At 44.7% G+C, this 20,867-nt stretch overlaps 1 protein-coding gene across 1 annotated transcript; it reads right to left on the bottom strand.

Moving 5' to 3' along the window:
• Positions 1 to 474: 474 nt before the first annotated feature.
• On the bottom strand, positions 475 to 9,822 carry HPDL (4-hydroxyphenylpyruvate dioxygenase like). The gene is made up of 2 exons (XM_085602831.1): positions 9,626 to 9,822; positions 475 to 2,437 (listed from the first exon to the last, which is right to left on the bottom strand). Exon 2 carries the CDS (start codon positions 2,411 to 2,413, stop codon positions 1,118 to 1,120), a length of 1,296 nt encoding a protein of 431 aa, XP_085458957.1. The 5' UTR covers positions 2,414 to 2,437; positions 9,626 to 9,822; the 3' UTR covers positions 475 to 1,117.
• Positions 9,823 to 20,867: the final 11,045 nt, after the last annotated feature.

Below are 20,867 nucleotides of genomic sequence, written 5' to 3'. Positions count from 1 at the left end.
CGCAGGGCTGCACCATATTCTTGTAAATATGGTGCAGCCCTGCGTTTCTGAAGTGGTGGAGTGAGGTGTTAAGCCAGGAAGTCTAACGCCTCACTCCGCCACTTCCCTCGTAAATATGCCCCTCTGTGTCATGTAATGCAATTTGCTGTGATGTCAAGAGAAGTTCTGAAGTCAAGGGATGCTATTGCCAGTAATGTCGGACTCGTAGTTTTGAACTAAAAAAAAAAAACATACCTCTTAACTCAGTGATTGACAGCAAGCATGAACGTATACATTCACTACATTGAAGGAAAATACCATGGTTTTTTTGCAAGGGATGTTCTCCTCAGTGAGGTTTTTAGATAATTTGGAGTCCATCTGCTGTGGCACTGCACTCAGCTACATCATGTCCTGTGATGATGTGACAACCTGTGGTTCAGCAAGGTAAAGGGACACAAAGTCACACAGGGAATTACATGAACTGCACTCCAAATAAACTGCCCAGGCGCTCTTTAATGTGTACTGTAACAAATAAAATTAAAAGCTTTTTAAAGTTGCGGGATTAGGGGCGGCTGGAGATGTTGAGGGGTCAAAACAGTCCACCTCGATTCTTTTTTACAAAGATGTCCTAGTCAGTACTTTTTTTAAGCATTCTCTAGTCTATATGTGTGCACAGCCACAGGGAGCGATGTTCAGCACTCCGGGGAAGTTTGAGCTGTTTCCATTTCAATCAACTTAAGAATATTAATTGTTTTATATTAAATATACAATTATTTGAATTAACCACATATAAGAAACAGTCAAAAGCACCATTAAATATCAATAAATAGAAGTAACCTCTTTTCCGATTGCATTTTGCACCACAGAATTGCAGCACGATAGTTATAAAAATAACAGTATTCGATAATCCCCCCACGGTGTGGTACACATTTTATCAGCCGCCACAGAATGCAAAGTCACTAGTATTCAAACCCGTGCCTTGCCTTAGAACTTACCCATATATCAGCATCAGATGCATTAACTCGCTCTTAGGTATACATCGAGTTAAAAAGTGTTATATACGAGCATTTTAATACACCTCTTAATAGTTTCCAAACTGCAGCCCTAAATGAGCAGGGCACCAAAAAATGCACAGCATCTAGGGTGTCAAAGTTTTGTCCTGCCTGTCCATATATGCTTGTATCGCCTTCCACAAGGCCCTGATGTTTCCTTCTCCAAACCCTGAGGCGCCATGACGCTGGATGAGTTCTAGGAAGAAGGTATCTTCTGAGAAGATAGGATGAGTGAAGATTTGCATCAGGTATCGCTTCCTAGCTTCCATCGTCAAGGGATGGGTCTCACTTCCCTTCAGCTCTCCATCTAGGAGGATGCCAAGCTGAGAGAGGAGTGCAAGGTCCAGCCCAGCCTCACGTATCTCCGTCTCCTTGGAAACCTCAGAATAATAGTCTGGTGGTGGAGTGACGAACCGCACCCCAGCATCTCGGAGAACTTTGGCAGCAACAAGAATGTCTGGTGTGTAGAGGCCAATGTGTTGGATGCCTGCTCCACCATGCTGCTCAAGAAAGGTGTCAACCTGGTTTTGCCCTTGCTCTGGCAGGGACTCTGCGATAACAAACTTGCAGTCCTTTTCCTGAGCCTCAGATGAGAATGATAGACCCACCTTGCTACACTTCCAGTATTGCATGGCAGTTAAACGCAGGCCCACGCCTGCCCCCTGGATTACGTAACCTTCCCCTGGCTTCTCGTCATGACTCAGCTGGAACCTCTTGAAGCCAAAGCATTTTTCATACCATTCAAGGACACCTGGTGTACTAAGACTGGGAGAGGCGTAGGTGACATGGTCAAAGTGTGTGACCACACCGTCCAATTGAGTGCTATTGCTTTCAATTTTCTGGAACCCTGGTAAGAATATACCTTGATATCGGGACCGATCGACCAACGTGTGACAGACATTTCCTACCACCGACTTCACCACAAAATAAGTCACAAACCCTTCGTCATCTTCCACTTTGGTAGGCGGAACCATTATCCTGCACTTATGAGAACAGAGATGTTGGAAAATGCAATCCACGTCTTCCACTTCGAAGCAGACATTAGAAGCTGTATCAACTGCAGTTGAAAAGTCTCCGTCATAGAGGAGGCCCACACCTGTGGAGCGTTCCATTTCATGCTCTTTAGGGAGATTATGAATCCATCCGATTGATTCTCCTCTCAAGATGGACCTGTTACTCTCAAGTACTCCCTGTTCTCCTGGAGACGTTTCATTGACAACAAAAATGGCTGAACCCTGTTTAAAGGCAAACTGTCGGGCTCCCTTGCTGCTCCTGACTGCAAACAGTTGAAAGCGTAATCCATTGACCAAGTAGCTAGCCAGCTGCAGGCCATTCTTCACATGGAACGCGATATGGCTTATCCGACTCAGCAATCGTGACATGGCTGTCAATTCCAACACCAAAATCTGTTAAAGGAAAAGAACGTGTCAAATGATTCTGTGATGAATTACCAAAATTACAAATTCTAAATAATGGCAGTTATAGGAAAGAAAACCAAAGTAAGGGCTAGATGCAGACATTGGGCTTGTTCTGTGGACACTGGTCTCCTTTCTGCTGAAAGTTGTGACGCAGTTCCACACCTGTCAAGCCATCACCATGCTGGCGTTCTAATCTCCCTTTCACCCATCTAAAGAGGAGGAGAGACTCCATTATTTGGATCTCAAGAGAGCACTGAGCATCTACGTAGTTTGTGCCAAAAGCTACTGGGCGCAGCTCTTTGTGGGATTCTGTGGAGAAAAAAGGCAAGGCAGTGCAGAAGAGAACCATTTCTTGCTGGATTGTGCTGAAGATCTGCTACGCATTGGCCAAAAAGCTGTACCCATCAGTGCTTAATTTGTTTTAAAAATATATAATACATGCCAGGGCCCTCATCAGAAGGCCATCGCAGTTTGCACCACGCATTGCCCCTATATTCAGAATCGGTGAGCCTATGTGCAGACATTGTGGTCAAACATCAATAGGACCTGAAGGGTACACTTCTTAAAATGTCCTGCATGTCTTGGTTTCTTTTGCATTCTTTCACATGTTCGACATCAGTTTACCTATCAGGTTGTTCATTTTGTGAAGTGAAGCAAACTGCTCGTTGCACCTTTCAAGATGCAAATCACGAAAAGAGCTGTGCAAAGATTAGAAAATAGTTGCACAACAGCCATTCAAACTATAATTCGCACACCAAATGCAGTACTAATGACCTCGCCCTAAACAGATGTAATTACAAATATAGTAAATCATCTTACACATGAAGTTACATATCACATTACCCTTACCACTTTTTGTAAGGCATACGGAGATAAAGGGATTTTCCCAGCATCACAGGATGAGGAGTAGACACCACGACTCAGTTCTGGTTTCCCAGGTCCACAGTCTGCAGCCCTGGACACTAGGCCACGGCTCCACTTTGACAAATGACAGTGAATGTAATATTATTAAATGGTTTCATTATGTGCCGCTTAATTGCACTTCATTTTTAGATGGCATTATTTGGCGGCATAAATATTGTGAGATCATAAGTGTCGCATCGGGTGTGTGAATAATGGTTCGCCTGGCTCTTGGAGGTATGGACTGTGCTCCTTACCATAAATTTGCTTATCTCGTAGATTTTTCGGTTTTCTGTTTGTTTTTTAGGTGTATTTATCAGGGTGTTTTAAACATATATTTAGGTGTTAATCAAGGCAAACCATAATCGAACTTTAACCTAGGTTTTTCAACTGCATTTTGGGAGATTTTCAAACATATACAAACTTGAAGAGGTCCTTGCACCGATCCCTCTTCTCGCGGCAATCCCTGGCTGCACAAGGCCGTGAGCCTGGCTTCCAGCCCAGCCCTTCTATCCGACTTATCATAGGCAGCCCATACCCGCAGTTCACAGCGTTCAGCAGTGCATCACCGGGCTGGTCACACGGCCTGGCCTCTTGCCAGACCCTGCGCCAAACCTTCTCTGGGCAGCCAACCTCCGCGGTGCAAGTCCTCTGGCATCCACATCATGATCTTGGCTGCAGAGCCCGGCAACTGGCCACCCCCTGGCCTATCTGCTGGCAGCGATTGCCTGCAGTACATGGCCTTCGCTCGTATGCAGCGGGGGTTGCTGTGGGTTCCGGTCACTGCACAGGCACTTTGCTCAACAGTCTATTGGTGGTCAGTCCGGCTGTGCATGGTTGTGTGCAGAGGGCTTGCTTTCGTTCTCCAGGCTGTCAGCCATCCAGGATACAGTTGGCAACAGTGCATGGCCTCTATGCTTGGTGCGGCCCCCTCAATAAGCCACTGATGTGCGCAGCCCTCACCTGTATGCAGTGAGATTGGCCGTAGGGCCTAGCTCCAGCCAGACCTTGCACCCAACACTGTCCGTGGCCAATCCCACTGCGCATGGCTGTATTGGGGTTGTTTGCAGTGCTAGATCTCCAAGTCTGTGGCTGTAGGGTTAGCCAAAGGACCTAATGTTGTGTAGGTGGCCAACCCCTGCACTGCCTTTACCCGTCAGCAGCCGGGTTAACTGTGGAGCTTTGCCTCCGCCCAGACCCTACAGCCAATTTTCCATGTGCAGTCAAACTCACTGTGCATAGCGGAGTTGGCTGAAGAACCAGGCTCTTCACCCAGCACTCTGTGGGTAGCCATCCTCTCCTATGCATTACTTTCAGCCATGCACAGAGGGACTGGTCAGAGGTCCTGGCCTCTGGCAAAGCTCTGCACCTTACACTCTGTAGGTGGCCAACCCCTGCCGAGACACAAACACGGTTCCCCAGCATCGAGGTCGACCGCTCTACCTGTAACTCCACATCCTCTCCCCCTTGGAACTGGGCATCAAAGTAGATTCACTGTGACCCACTATGCCCTTCTTTTGCAAAATAGAGAACCTTCTTGTATAATGAAGCATGCAACAGAAATATTTCTGTGAATACAGCAGATTTGCAAATCTGGAGCTGGATTTGTGAATCTACTATGCGCGAAGGAAGAAAAATCTCCCTAGTGCAATAGTGTGCCTTTACTTATTTATTTAATGGATTTGCAAATCTGTGAATTAACAGTCTAGATATCTCTAAGATGTAACCTATTCATGCCCAACCTGAGCACCTTTTTAAACACAAATGTGTTGAAAACTACAGAAGAGATTTACACTGAACCAACAAAAACGCAATCCTTCAGTAAAGTTCTACCATCCAGCAAATTTTGTGTACTTCTGTTCAGCTGTTGCTTTCTATATGGAAGAGTTAAGAATGCTTTGGTGATTAAAATTGGCGCTTTTTTGCACAAAATACAGTTGCTAGGTCACTTAAGGTAACAATATACCTCTTGCATATCGTAGTACAGCAGCAAAAACTAGGCGACGGGTCTCACTAAGAGTGCTGTGGAAACAGGCTTAATATGCAATTATTGGATTACTGCATATTTATCCATTACCACACTTTTAGTCCAGCTCATGGAGAGTAATGCGACGTCACATTGCAAAAACTGTAAATATTACTTCCCGTGCTAATGCAGTAGTAACTACTTGTACAAGGTTATTACTAGAAGGGATCTACCATTTCTGGAACAAAAGTCCTGAATGCAGTGAGAAAATAGTACCTCCGGACTGTGGTAATTATTTGCACATCATGGCATCACTACTAGATTTACATAGTACATTAAATGATGCCCTGAAAAGGGAGTGCAATGTTGCAGTAGACAAGAAACTTGGCAGAATAGGTGAGCCTATTTCCTGAGTGTATGTCTGTTGTTTAACCAAACTATTATGAATTATCTCAATTGTTCATTTGTACTCCGTAAAAGTTCATATACTTACAATCTCACTGCCCAAAGGGCACCGAGATGCAGCTCTGCATTCTTAGGAAATTCCTCCTGCTACACCAGGCAACTGAGTGTAACCGACAAGAGCCCTGACTAGGGTATATGAGGGGTCTCCAACCTTTTCTGTAGTGAGAGCTACTTCTGGTCAGTGAAATTCATCGTGAGCTACTGAAGTCCAAGAAACTCGCACATTTTTTCTGCGACGCCCCTATGCCCAGCTGTAAGGGAACTAGTGTTTGAACTACAATTGGCTGTGCAACCGCTGAGTTTAGTTTGTGTATTCATGAGGGCAGGAGGGTTATATTTGTACTGACAATAATATCAGGGCTAGCCAAGTGACTTCATATCGGTTGCAACACTTTCAGACAGTCCAGACTTTTTAGATTACATTTTGCATGGTGACATTTTGAGCCTAAAATTCCAATTGTAAAAGCACATACATAAGGCCCTTAATGCAACGTTCTACTGGGCAGAAAGCCAAGATTTGATGATAGTTGCATGTGACGTGTCCACTGGCATCTCTGGGAATCAAAGATGGACATATATTTTTGTAAAGACACATTTACACCTTGCTCTTCCAGTTAGTGTGTTACTTAAATTACATTATTTGTGATTCGAAACTTTAATTTAAAAAAAAAAAGTATCCCTCTTCAAAATTGTGCATTTTGTGCATTATCACACTTGGCCATCTACCCGCACTGCAAAGAATGGGCATATTTTTGTGAACTTGACCAGGCAAACTGTCACCATGTGTAACCCACCTTGACAGTTATCTGTTGTGACAGCCGAGAACACTGTTTATCTGTCGTATCAAGATGTTTTATTTGTAATATAATAGCGAGGCAGAGTGCCCCTTGGGGCCTCCTACCTTTGCTGCTTCCAGTAAGGGGATAGGTAATGCATATGATGTGCATCGTACACCCCGACAGTACGCACACTTGGTACATAATGGATGCGGAGCGTACACCCACCGGCATCAAGAACACTTGGTACATAATGGATCATGACGCCACTTCCCTCAGCTTGATGGACAATTTTAGACGTTCCGACAAGCATCGCCTCACCTTGAAAATGTTCTAGCATGAGACTGTATGCAAACACAGCAGCAAGCATGCCTAATGTTTTATTCAAGTGAGCCTTAGAAAATGACACTCATAAGAAACACTGTTTTATAACGTTTCACCTAAACCTGGGAATTTTAGCACGTATCCTCTTTTATGCAATTGAAGTGTTTCTCTGCAACTTAAGACTTGTATGCGTATGATTTTAATGGTTTGCATTTAACATTGTTAAGTTCTTGAAGCGGAAAACAAAATCACTTTCCAGTTCATTGTAGTGTGCAACCATCAAGCTTAACTGAAACACTAGAGAGATCATGACAGACATAGATAGAATCTATATTACAAGGCAGCATTTCACTCCGTTTCTTTTATGATTTCATGTGCCCTGGACTGCCACTGAGCCCCCTCGCCTATACAACTATCAGGCCAGGGTGGGGCTCGCTACGGGTGTGGAGCTGATCAGGCCTACGCAGGGCTCCTTAAGCTTACCTCCTGCTCCGGACGAACTGGTGGCAGGCTGAATAAGGCAGTTGGCACAGGCCCCGGTAGCAGTTTAATACTGCTTGCGCCACCTGCACACTTTAGAGCACCGGCCGCTCTGCCATGCCTGCTTCTCCGCATCAGCACTCGACGCGCAGGATGAAAAGTGCAGTGCTAGGGTGTGAAAGGCAGGTGGCGGCAGCGCAGAGACTACTGGAGGAACAATGCCATACTCTTTGGCCCGCCCCTCCCCAGCTAAGCTCAGATAAGCCCATCTGAGCAGCTGGTGTGGGTGAGGGCAGCCAACGTCTCTATAAACAAAGGCCGAAATATTATAACGATGTCAGTGGGCTACTAAATTGCGATGCTACCAGCGCACGCTACTTAGGGGTCTTGGCAAGCTACCGGTAGCTCAAAATCGACCGGTTGGAGACCCCTGGGGTATATCTATTTAGATTGGGATAAAAATAATATTACTGTTGTGCTACAAAGACTGCCCACATGGCAGCCAGACTGTCTCAATTCTCAGAAAACAATATTAGAGACAGCCAACCCTAAATTATGGTAATGGTGGTTGAAAGGCTTAACTTTAATGTCATGTGTATTATGCACACACCCTTCAAGGGCACAGCATTTAGGATATGTTAAAAAAATGACGGTCTACCATGTACAATCCAGGAACCTACTTGATCACTTACAAGTGCCTGAAATGGGGTGGCAGGACACTAGTATTTCTGGGACACTAGCTATGGAACGCAGTGAGCCTTGCAGTGAGAACACAACAGGACTATGTAAACTATTTGAACTTACCTTTTAAATATGTCATTGCAGAGTGGGGCTTACAATTGAAGAGTGTGGGTAATAGGCCTAAGTCCACATGCAACTAGACTCTGCCCTCCCCGTTCCTGCTCCATTCAACATTTCACCTTGCCTCCTACAACTCTGAAATAATTGTTAGGTAAGGCATACCGCTTCACAAAACTACTAAATATATCAACATATTTTAATATACAAATATATGTTATTAGGAAGAAGGATTGATTTTGGCAAAAACTGTGAAGGGATACACAAGGGATCTTCAACTATACCAGAGGGACCCTATGGTATATAATAAGAAAAACGGAAACGCAGAATCTTAAATAGGGTATTTCAAAACCTAGTCCAGACGTTGTGCTTACTGAGAAAGCGGAGTGAAAAAAATTCCAATGAGTAATATCAAAAGCATAGATTGGAGGAGGGAGCAAGTATAAGGGATGCAATCAGGAAAACACACACGCTCAAGGAGACCATTGACGCAAAATAATAAAGAAATCAGTGCATATCAATAAATCGCTGGCCATGTCAGTATTTTCAAAAAGCAGTAAATAACGTGTCCCCATCACTAGACACAAGGGTGTCCCCCCAGAATATCGAGGTAGGAATCGCGATGGTACCAAATATCATAGACACGCTATCAAAAGACAAAATAGCAAAAGGTAAGGAGTTCAGATTTTCAGATATCATCCACATATCTGTTAGTGAAAATATATAATATCTTCCAAGTTCATAGATTAGGAGTTAATAATAGTACATCTATACTTTCTCTATAAGCACTTACATTTCGATATTTTCATACGTGTCAGTAGCCCCTATTCAGGTAGGCTTTATGTTAGCTGTCTCCTGCCTAAACTTTGTCTGCTTCTCCAAATGTTCCCACTCTCCTGTTCTCAAATGTTGGCATACACGTATTTTGTGCCCTCGATATTCTGTCCACAATATGAACGTATCACAAAATGTTTATCCAGGATATTTCATAGTACAACAGACTCGAGGAATGAGTTATCAACCACATTCATACAAAAGCTAGAGTTGGCCCTACTATGAAGCAAGCCCATCATCTTACTTCACCGCCCCCCCCCCCCCCCCCCCCCCAAAAAAAAAATAAACGAAGAACATACATGGGAAAACACAATGCAGAGGCAACTGGAGGACAAGAAGCAGAAAAGACCTTCATACTCCTTCCCAAAGATCTTTTAATATAGCCCATAACTTGTATATTGCCAATCAGGAGAAAATGTCCCTTTATGGAATAGATGGCACAGCTCTGTGGTGCCAACGGCACGGAATGCTTCCAGGTTATTCGTTTGAAGAAAGCAGAAACTTCCAGAGCAGCCGCCGTGACCTTCAGGCAATGCATGAAGCTCGCCCAGGCCACGTGTTGGGACTTTAGGCGGGTACGCGCTGCCCCCGGGGTCTTATAAAGCGTGAAGAGGGCGCGCCCCTCCTGCTCACCTTCTTGGAGGAGTTCTGCTGTCTGCCCTCTCTGCTCAGCGACCTTTCATGCCCCGCCCAGACCACCTCACTTGGCAAGCCCAGTAATGCTTTGCAGCCGCCCTCTCGAGAGCAGGGATCAGGAAGTGTCTGGGAACGCTACGAGCCGCGCGCGGAGCCCAGGGTGAGCGCGCGCTCCCGCCCTGCTGCCCTCCTCTGTTGCAGAGTCAGGTGTGAAGAGGCGGGTGCCGGACTCTGCCAGTGTCGGAATGTCGCACGTTATCAATGTGCACACACAAGGAGCTAATCTTGGAATATACGTTTCGTGCAAGTTTCAAGGTTTTTTAGGTCTCGCCTGACCCAGCGCATGCGCTGGTCTGGCGAGACTTATTGAGAGGGCGCCAAAAAGTGCTACCAGGCCAGCCTAGAGCTACAGTGCATGTGCGCGGGCGCGCGCGCCGCGCTTTACCGCGATTACTTTCGCAGACGCTTTGATGTTTGATCGCGATCACTTTCACGCCGCTTTGCATAGCCAATAGGTCTCGCTTTTAGGATCTTATAAGTATTTAGTTATGCAACTGTTGCATGGCTAAACACTTATAAGGTCCCAAAGGCGAGACCTATTGGCTATGCCAATGCTTGTTTAAAATTGTTATTGTGCAGTAACAGGCCCGGCCCCAGATTGTTTTCTGTAGGCCATAAAGAAGCATGGGGAAGGGGGTTGGGGGGGGTACCATTGAGATGATTGAGTACCGGTAAGTATTTCAGAGATTTTATATTTTACGTGTTGGCATCTGTCACCTTTTGACATTTTTAACACAATAACCACTAACCAAAAAACTTCCTTGGGAAAGGGGAAGGACATAGCTTGTTAGAAATTTAACGTGCAGGGGCTGCTCCTAGTCATGTGAAGCAACAGATTATTTTTTGCTCCCAACAGGGCAGCTTTACATTTCTTGGGGAAAACTTTGGCAGTTTTTTACGTTGAAAAGCATTGGAGTTTAAAAATGTAATATATGTGTGTGAGTGGGTGTGTAAAAAATGAGAACGTCATGGTGCTTTTATTGCACAACATGCAATAGTATAAAAACCCATAATTCACAGCGAACCGTAAAATATGGAAAATATGTTTTTCATCCTCATCATGGCATTCCTCCAATCACTTGGCAGAGCTTTAACACTGTCAGGGTGACAAGGAGTGAGTGGAATGGATGACCAAATCAATCACATCTAAATTATGCAGCAAAAATAGTAGTTATGCGGCACTTCGCCTAGTATTATCTTCATCCATCTCAGAAACAATATTTTTGGTGAACACTGCAAATTTTGCACATTGTGGTAAATCCAATAAATCCATAAATAGTAAACGCTGAAGCCAAAGGATTGCCTAAATTCACTGACCCTCACCACTATTGTTTCTGTTGGTTTTTATTAACCATTTATTCAAGAAATGTGAAAAAAACCCATAAACATTCTAATTCCCTTCAGCATCATTGTTAGCTGCACTTAGAAGTAAACAGCCTTTTCAAGTTAATTACACAACAATAAATAGGTAATATAAACAATAAATAACAGTACCAGATTTAATATGGTCCTGTATTGCCATCCTATGGGTCTAATGACATTTGCAACCCACTCAGTCTTCGGTTCATGGTTTATGAATATGATGTCACCAGAAAAACTCAATGGCAATATTGGACCATACTACATAGTTACCTAATATGTATCCTATGTAGATATTATATACAATCTATTTTGGGCCAGACATTTTAAATGTTTTAATAAAGTTGACCACATTTCGGCTACCTTTCAGGGATGTACAATTGGTTACATACACAAAAGTAGGTGAACCTTAATCAAGTATTTCATAGACATTGTTAAATATATATATATACAATTCAATTCAATTCAATTGTATATCATTTTTAGGTCTCGCCTAACCCAGCGCATGTGCTGGTCTGGCGAGACTTTTTGTCAGGGCTCCAAAAAGTGCTACCATAGGCAGCCTAGAGCTACAGTGCATGTGCGCGGGCGCGAGCGCCGTGCTTGATCGCGATTACTTTCACTTTAACGGCCGCTTTGATGTTTGATCACGATCACTTTCGCCGCTTTGATGTTCTCCGATAGCCAAAGGGTAGCTCAGTTTTTGCGGTTTGTTACAGCTGCTTTATAAAAGGTGCCATCTCCACCATACCAGATACCGTTTTTATCTGTCTTGCATGGATAAAAGGCTGAGCTGCCCATGACCAACATCTTAACAGTGTTATATTTCAGATGCACATTATCTACAGAAAGTGCATAAAGCATGCTAAACAACCTTACCTGCATAAAACATGCTTGGAGGAAAATCACGCACTCGTAGTGTAGTTCAAAGACACAGTGTTTCAGATTGTCCCCTCCACATTGATCGTGTGGGCGTTTCTGGTGTAGTTGTTTGCCGAGGTGAATGGACGGGATGAGGTTTACATCAATGAAGAAAGTCAGAAGCATAATGTAATTTCTAGGAAGAACAGCACGCTCTAGATTTGGCAAAGGGCTGTTCCTGTTCCGAGTTGCAAAATAAATCAAAGTTAATGATTCAGACCCTAGGCCGCATCCTGTGAGCAGGGCTTACATTCCCAAGAAAATGTAACATTAGTGGGCCAAATGGCAAGACAGTTGTCAGGTGAAGCTTGTATGTGGCCCATAATTTTGTAAAGCAAATTAGATTCTACTAAATCAAACATAGTGCATTTTTGTACAGCTGATATTCAGAAGTTACGCATCTGAAAGTGCTTTCGTAAGCTTTTATGAATAAAAAGGAGCTTTGCTGAAAAAAATGATTTGTTTCAGAACACACAATTTAAACGGAGAAGCCGCGATATATCCAGGTTTTCTGAGTTCACTTTGTACATATTAGCCGTTAAATTGTTATCTATCTGTGTCTCCTTTTGATGTTATTGCTTTGTTTTTTTACTTCTTTGTGCATTCTTCTCCAGTTTAGATGGTGTGAACTCGACCTGAAGGTATTGGAGCGCTTTACATAAGCACCAGTTACATCACCCAATGGCATTCTTTTTCTAAGGCATGGGGAGAGGATTTGCCCAAAATCTCAAGATGTTGAGCCGACACAAACTCAAAACCGGTTCGAAGGTTGACAGACTGGCCGCAACTCCACATCCTGGGTACAGCTAGGATGGCAGGCATAAACCACAAACCAGCATTGGCATAGCCAATAGGTCTTGCCTTTGGGACCTTATAAGTGTTTAGCCATGCAACAGTTGATGTTGTTGCACCAAGGATATTGTACTGCATAACTAAATACTTATAAGGTTCCAAAGGCGAGACCTATTGGCTATGCCAATGCTTGTTTATTTTTATGTGCATTTTACAATTGGTGAACTTTTCATGACATTACAAAAGAAAAATGTGGAGTCTCTGCAAGATGTCAATGTTGCAGTAAGGATCAAATACGGAAAGAATGCAGGCAAAATAGCACGATAATCCACACGTACAGGTTTAAGCAGGTTCATCTATGAAATATTACTTGCAGGATACATTTTTTAGTTCTCGCAAAGACTAAGCATTTAGCTAACAGCACTATGGTACATAACTTCCAACTTCACTTGATGTTCTCTTTTCACTTAGTCATGTCCATTATATTCCTCTCATAGCCCCCAAGATTTTTTTCAAATTTCTTAGGACATCCTCTAGCTTTGTAAACCACCCTGGCCTCTGCCATGCACCAGTCCATATTGTGAGGTACATTTCTCAATGTCTAGTGGTGGTGCGCTGCCCATCATTGTGCTAGCTCTGTCTTTGCTAGTTGAAATCCCAGCTTCTTATCAACTTACACCCAGTATTTCTCTATAAGAACAATAGTTACTTACCTGTAATCTGTGGTTCTCCAGTATTGGTGTCTTTCATAGATTCACATGCCTGAATCATTCCCCGTCGTCGGAGTGGGAGTCCCACGGTACATAAAAAAGCAATAATTATGCATATACCAAACGAAAAACCTTGGTAACCTGAACCAGAAAGTAAAGTAGCCTAAGCTACAAGGGAAAAAACTTCCACAGCTATGACTATCACTGTCATTATATACAGTCCAAACTGCAGCCAATCAGGTGACAGCACCCACCAGAATGTTCTCCTCAGAGGCTCAGGCTGTCAGATTTTCTCGCACAGGAGTGAAGTAATATACCATAGCCTAAAAAGCCTCTGAGGGGAGGTGGGCGGGTTGCATGTGAATCTATGAAAGACACCAATACTGGAGAACCACAGATTACAGGTAAGTAACTATTGTTCTTCTCCAGTATTTGGGGTGTCTTTCATAGATTCACATGCCTGAATCAGAGTAGATAGCAGTACATAACCTTTTGCTCATAAGACGCCACTTTTATATATATATATATATATATATATATATCTATATACGATATACATTATGAAACAGTATAACCATACAGAAATACACATGTGTTTCAATTTATGCAAAACAATTTCACATCACAAAAAGCGTCTTATAAAAGCATAGCGGAGGAGGGAGAACAGAGGCTCACCTTATTTGAAAACATTACGTAGAACAGCTTGTCCCACTGAACCATCCGCATCACTTGCAGCTTCCAAACAGTAGTGTCTGGTAAACGTATGGCAGCTGGACCATGTTGCCGCTTTACAGATCTGGTGAAGAGGCACACCGGCGAAAAGAGCTGTAGATGACAAGATTGCTCTCGTAGAGTGTGCTCTTGGGGTCGCTTGTAGTGGTCTTCCAGCTTGATCATGGCATAAACAAATTGCAGCTGAGATCCAACGAGCTATGGTTGGCTTTGATACTGAATGGCCTTGACGTGGTCTGCCATAAGCTACCAAGAGCTGGTCCGATTTGCGTAGCGGTGCTGTACGTTGTAAGTAAAACTTCAGGCATCTCTTGATGTCTAGGGAATGCAAGGCCCTTACTGCAGCTGTTTGCGGATTTGGAAAGAAGGTTTTCAAAACTATGGGTTCATTAAGATGGAAATCCGTCGGGACCTTTGGCATAAATTTTGGATTAGTGCGCAGCACCACAGAATCAGATGTGAATTGCAGAAAGGGTGGATGAATAGTGAACGCTTGAAGGTCACTAACCCTTCTTGTAGAAGTTAGAGCCAATAATAAAGAAACCTTCCAAGAAAGGAACTTTAGATCCGCCTTGTGGATGGGCTCGAAAGGATGCCTCATTAGTTGTGAAAGCACTATATTAAGGTGCCAAGAAGGAGGCGGACGCCGAATAGGCGGAAACATCCTAAATAGCCCCTTAAAAAATTGCTGGATGACTCTGTTGGAATAGAGAGAGTTAGTACCATCCTGTCGGAATCTTGAAATTGCAGCCAAGAACACCTTCAAAGTAGAGTGGGAAAGACCAGACCTCGCCAATTGTAGAAAGAAAGGTAGAAGTTGTTCCGGCTTTGCGTGGATCGGATGGAGATTAACGGATTGACACCACATGCAAAACCTCTTCCACTTTAGTTTGTAGGTCTTAACAGTTGCTGGTGCTCGAGCATTGGCCAAAACCTCTTGGCAGTCTGGAGGGATATCTAGGTGTGCAAATTCAAGCTGTTGAGGAGCCATGCCGCTAATTTCAGCGATGCTGGGTCCGGATGACAAATTTGACCGTTCTGAAGGGTCAGAAGATGTGGAATTGGTCGAAATTGTATGGGCTCGGCCTCCGGGAGGAGGAGAAGTTCTGTGAACCAGTACTGGCGGGGCCACCTGGGAGCAATTAAGATCATGCGGCAAGGCTGTTGTTTGATCTTGCGCAGAACTCTTGGAACCAACGGGATCGGTGGAAAGGCGTAAGCATATATTTGCGACCAATTAATCGAAAAGGCATTCCCCAGCGAGTCCTTGTGGGGAGCCCAGCTTGCGAAGAATGGGCATTTGCGGTTCTGGCTGGTCGCAAAGAGGTCTACATCGGGATGCCCCCATTCGTGAAACACTTCGTCTAGGAATGGTTGGTGTAACTCCCATTCGTGATTCGACGTTGTGGTCCTGCTGAGGGAATCCGCCAGAACATTCGTGATTCCCGGGACGTGAATGGCTTTGAGGTTGATCTTGTGGCGGATCGCCCAATCCCAAATCTCTTGCGCTTGCTGGGATAGGAGGGCTGACCTCGTCCCGCCTTGTTTGTTCACGTAATGCATACTTGTAGTGTTGTCTGTTCTTACAAGTATGCATGCTCCTCGGATGATGGTCTGGAAGGATTTTAGAGCCAGGAATATGGCTCGCAGTTCTAGCAGGTTGATATGCCACTTTCTTTGTTCTAGAGTCCACCTGCCATTGATTGTCATTCCTTGAAGGTGCGCTCCCCAACCCTCGAGGGATGCGTCTGTGGTGACTGTGAACTCCGGCATTTCGACCAGAAATGGGCAACCCTCTTTCAAGTGGTCCATCTGACTCCACCATTGAAAGGCCTCTCGCATTCGTGGGGTGATGTGAATGAGATCCTCGAATGACCCTGTGATCTGAAGCCATTGCAGATTGAGTTCCTCCTGCAACGGTCTCATTCTGTACCGACAGTTGGGAATGAGATGAATGCAAGATGAAATCATCCCTAGGAAGGATTTGTATACACGGACTGAAACGCACTCTTTTGATTTTAGAGAGCGCGCAAGATTGCATATTTTGGTTTGCCTTTCTTTTGATACGAAGGCTTTGACCAGATCCGTGTTCAACGTCGCTCCTAGGAACGTTCTTCTTTGCGAAGGAATTAGATGTGATTTCTCCAGATTTGTTGATAGACCCAGGGATTGGAAGAGTAAAAGGCATTTCTGAACATGCTCGGATGCTACCTTGGCGGAACTCGCCTTGATAAGACAGTCGTCCAGGTACGGGAATATCTGAACTCCCTGCAGACGGAGATGCGCAGTCACTGGCGCTATGACCTTTGTGAAGACTCTGGGTGCAGAACGGAGTCCAAATGGGAGGACTTTGAATTGGAAATCCCTGCCAGCCACTCTGAACCGTAGATATGTTCTGTGCCTTGGTAGGATTGGTACGTGAAAATAGGCGTCCTGCAGGTCGAGGGTGGCCATGTAATCTCCCATCGAAAGCAACTGCAGAATTTCTTGGAGCGTCAACATCCGGAACAACATTTTCTTTAGGAATTGGTTGAGGGCGCGAAGGTCGAGAATTGGACGCCACTCTCCTGATTTTTTCCGGATGAGGAAAAATCTTGAGTAAAAGCCCGTTCCCTTTTGTAAGAGAGGGACTTTTTCTATTGCTCCTTTTTGAATCATCAAATTTATTTGGGAAAAAAGCTCCTTGAGATGAGCAGGGGGTGGATCTTTGGGAGGAGAATTTGGCGGAATCTTCGTGAATTCCAGAGCATGTCCTCTGGATATTATATCTAATACCCACTTGTCTGAGGTAATCTTGGACCAATTTGAATAAAAGTGGGATATTTGACCTCCGATTCTTGTACGTGGGAACGGTAGAGATGGTGGCAGGTGGCTGAACTCATTGCTTCTTATCGGACTCTCGTCCGCGAAAGGACTGCTTCTTACGCGACTGCGAATATTGTTGATTTCGCTGTCCGTAATACTGCTGGCGATAATTCTGAGATCTTTGGTTATACTGAGAGGTTTGAAAGGAACGCTGCTGGTTATTACCTCCCCTGCTAGAGAAGGATCCACGTCCTCTGGCTCCGCGGAAGGTAGATTTTCGGAATTGCAAACTACCCAGGGACCTTGCCGTCTCCGTATCCTTCTTTATTGCCTGTAGCGCTTCATCTACATGTGCACCGAACAAGGATTCGCCATCAAATGGCATGTCTATAATTTTAGACTGCACCTCCTGGCGAAACGATGTGGACTTCAGCCAGCCCTGCCTTCTCAGCACTGCGGCTCATTGCCAGCTGCCTGAAACCAGTTGATGCCACATCCACTGCTGCGTCGATGATTTCTGCAGCCGCATACTCTCCTTCCTGCAGGATCTTTATAGCCTCGGATTTTGAAGGCTCCGGTAACATGTCGAGGAAAGGAGAGATGTCGGACCACATCTGGCGGTCGTATCGCCCTAAAATCGCCAGGGAGTTTGCAGCCCGAACTGTGGTGGCTGCCATCGTAGACACTTTCTTTCCTATTGTGTCCAACCTTCTACCATCTCTATCAGGTGGAGCTGATATGGGTGTTGAGGGATTTCTATCCGGCTCTGAGCTGCTTATGCTATAACCGAGTCTGCCTTAGGTTGACCAATCAGGCATGCTGGAGAATTACTTGGGGCTCTATATTTCTTGTCCAGCCTTGGTAACACTGCTGGAAGAGAATTAGGGGTAGCCATCAGTCTCAATCCCTCTTTCCAAATAAAGTCAATGATTGGGATCGCCCGAACCTGCTTCCTTGGTTGGTCCTTGAAGTCATATAGGAAGCAGTCATCTTCCTTTGTTTCCATGGGAATCAGGAATCTCTTGGTCGCTCTTTCCATCAGTGAATGGAAATTCCCAATGTCCACCGGGGGAGAGTCCACCGGAGCTGGAGCACTTGGAGAAGGAGTTTGTACTTGGTAATTATCCCACTCCGACATGATAGATTGATCATCTACCTCTCCTTCCTCCCTTTCATCGTCTGAAACCTGCAATTGCCGAGATGGCAACGGAGAAGGTGGTGCTGGTGACTGGAGCGACGACAACTGTACTCGTGGTCTGGGCGTAGCCGGAAGAGATTCCGCCGCTTCCGAAGGAGGAAAACGTCTATAGTAATCTTGCAACATATACTGCAGATTATCAAGCAGTTCCAACGGCATTTGACCAGACGGCACTGGTGCAGGTGGTGTTGGCTGTGGTTCCATATTAGGATGTTCGTATTGTTCATCCTCATCATCCTCATCATCCTCATCTTGATATTTGATGAGAAGCTCCGATGGACTCCTTGCAGTCCGAAATCTCTCATCTTCTTCGGAGTCGTTATCCTCCGATTGTAAAAGTTGTGCCGGTAATTTTAGAGGCGATATAGCCTCTAAAGACGATCCTCTACGCTGTAGAAGCGTAGATGCTGGTGACCTTTGATCAGACACGACAGACGACGGAGTCGTAGTCCATACCTGCATATCCATGCAGGTAGATAGTGAAGGTGGTAACACTCGTGTCGACGGAACGAATCCTGACGTTACAGCCGATGACGAGGCTGATTTCGTCGACGAGATGGCATCCGTCGACGATGGGACAATCTTCGTCGACGATGGTGCCGTCGACGAGGTCGTCTTCGTCGACGAGGTCGTCTTCGACGACGAGGGCGTCTTCGACGACGAGGGCGGTGACGCGTCCATCTTCGTCGACGGGGCTTTCTTCGTCGACGAGGTATTCTTCGTCGACGATGCAACTGTCGACGGTGCCACAATCTTCGTCGACGGAGTAGACGTCGACGAAGTAGTCGGCGGAGCCAGCTTCTTGATTCTTACCGTCGACGGAACGGAGACGAGAGATGACACTTCCCTCGTCGACGAGATGGGTTTTACACTCACCGAAACCAGCGTCGACGGCGATGCAGCCGATGACATTATCATTGTAGGTCTCGGCGACGAGAATGTAATCGTCGACGTTGAAATCGCGTCGACGACAATAACTGTCGACGCCACTGCCGTCGACGGCGCCGTCGACGACGGCAATCTCACCTGAGGTGATTTCTTGTCAGGAAAACTCTTAGCTGGCTGGGTTTTTCCTGTTTTCCCAGGGTGCGTAGAGGGCTTGGATCCTGAAGGTGGAGATGTCTTCTTAGATGAAGACGAAGACTGCCCCGAGCCCTTAACAGACTGGGCTCTCCTCGACACCTTTGCCCAGTAGAAGAAGATTCTTCCTCAGCCACCCTTTTTCTGGACGAGATAGAAGATCCAGAGGCAGTTTCTATCTCTGATAAAGGAGCATCTTTATCCTTAAGCTTCTGTAGCCACAGAAGAAGGCGTCCCTCCCTATCTCTTAAGGTCTTCTGAGAGAAGGTACGGCAAATCTTGCACTCCTTCACCTCATGATCAGGATAGAGGCAATAGATGCATTTTTTGTGAGGGTCTTCAGAAAAAAGCCTAAGCTTTCCGCAGGACTCACAAGATCTGAAGAGTGATTTCTTTGTAGTTGACATCCTAGAAGTTGTAGAAACAGCAGAAACTTGAAGAACTGAGCAGAGCTCAGGGAGACTCCCTTCACACGACGTGCGGTAGAAAATCTGACAGCCTGAGCCTCTGAGGAGAACATTCTGGTGGGTGCTGTCGCCTGATTGGCTGCAGTTTGGACTGTATATAATGACAGTGATAGTCATAGCTGTGGAAGTTTTTTCCCTTGTAGCTTAGGCTACTTTACTTCCTGGTTCAGGTTACCAAGGTTTTTCGTTTGGTATATGCATAATTATTGCTTTTTTATGTACCGTGGGACTCCCACTCCGACGACGGGGAATGATTCAGGCATGTGAATCTATGAAAGACACCCCAAATACTGGAGAATCGAGCATCTCCTCAGTGTGTGGTCAACAGTACCCACTCAGTCACAGCTTCATGGATACATTTTGTTATTAGTTCACCCAACTTTGCAAAGCTGAACCCTTTTGTAGTGCATTCTGGAAAGTGTACATTTGGACCTAGGGTAACCAGATCTGGCTGGTAACTCTCTGGGGTGTAGGTACATTCTTCCTCTTATAATGCATTTTGTATTGGGCCTCTCTTTCTCCCATCTGGCTTTGAGTCTGTATTTCTGTCTGAGATGTTGCTTCTCTTGGCTTTTACATCCTCTGGTAGCTTTACCTATAGTGGTAACACTACTAGCAATCCAATCACCAACTTAATATATAGTTGTTTGGGCGTTTGTAAGCTGTATTTGGCATGCAATTTTGTAAATGGTGCTTAGCATGTACCAAGTGAATGGACCATAAAAGGAGCTTTATTCATTCAGGAAAACAATACTGCTGTGCCTATTACTAAACAAACATAGAAAGCATATATGTTCAGACTAGACAACTCTATACTGTGCACTACATAGCTTGGCTTAGACAATAATTCAATCTAAAGTTTTCAGCATAAGTTAAAGACACAATGGGTGCACACTATGAACCTTAAACCTTATATCTCAAATGTACTGATAAACATCAGAGAGGTTCTTTGAAAAAAACATAATAGTGCTATAGAAAATGCTCAACTAATTCTGAATAATCATCAGTGTTACACAATACAAGTTACTGCATAGTATAGTAATAACATATGTATTATTAATAGTATTATAATGTTTTTTCTTTTAAAAAAACACTTCAACTATGTTTCAGTACTG

Source organism: Triturus cristatus, chromosome 4_2 (assembly GCF_964204655.1).
Source record: "Triturus cristatus chromosome 4_2, aTriCri1.1, whole genome shotgun sequence".
Lineage (NCBI taxonomy): Eukaryota > Metazoa > Chordata > Amphibia > Caudata > Salamandridae > Triturus > Triturus cristatus.
The sequence above is the reverse complement of the archived record's forward strand: the minus strand, read 5'-3'. Positions and strand labels throughout refer to the sequence as shown.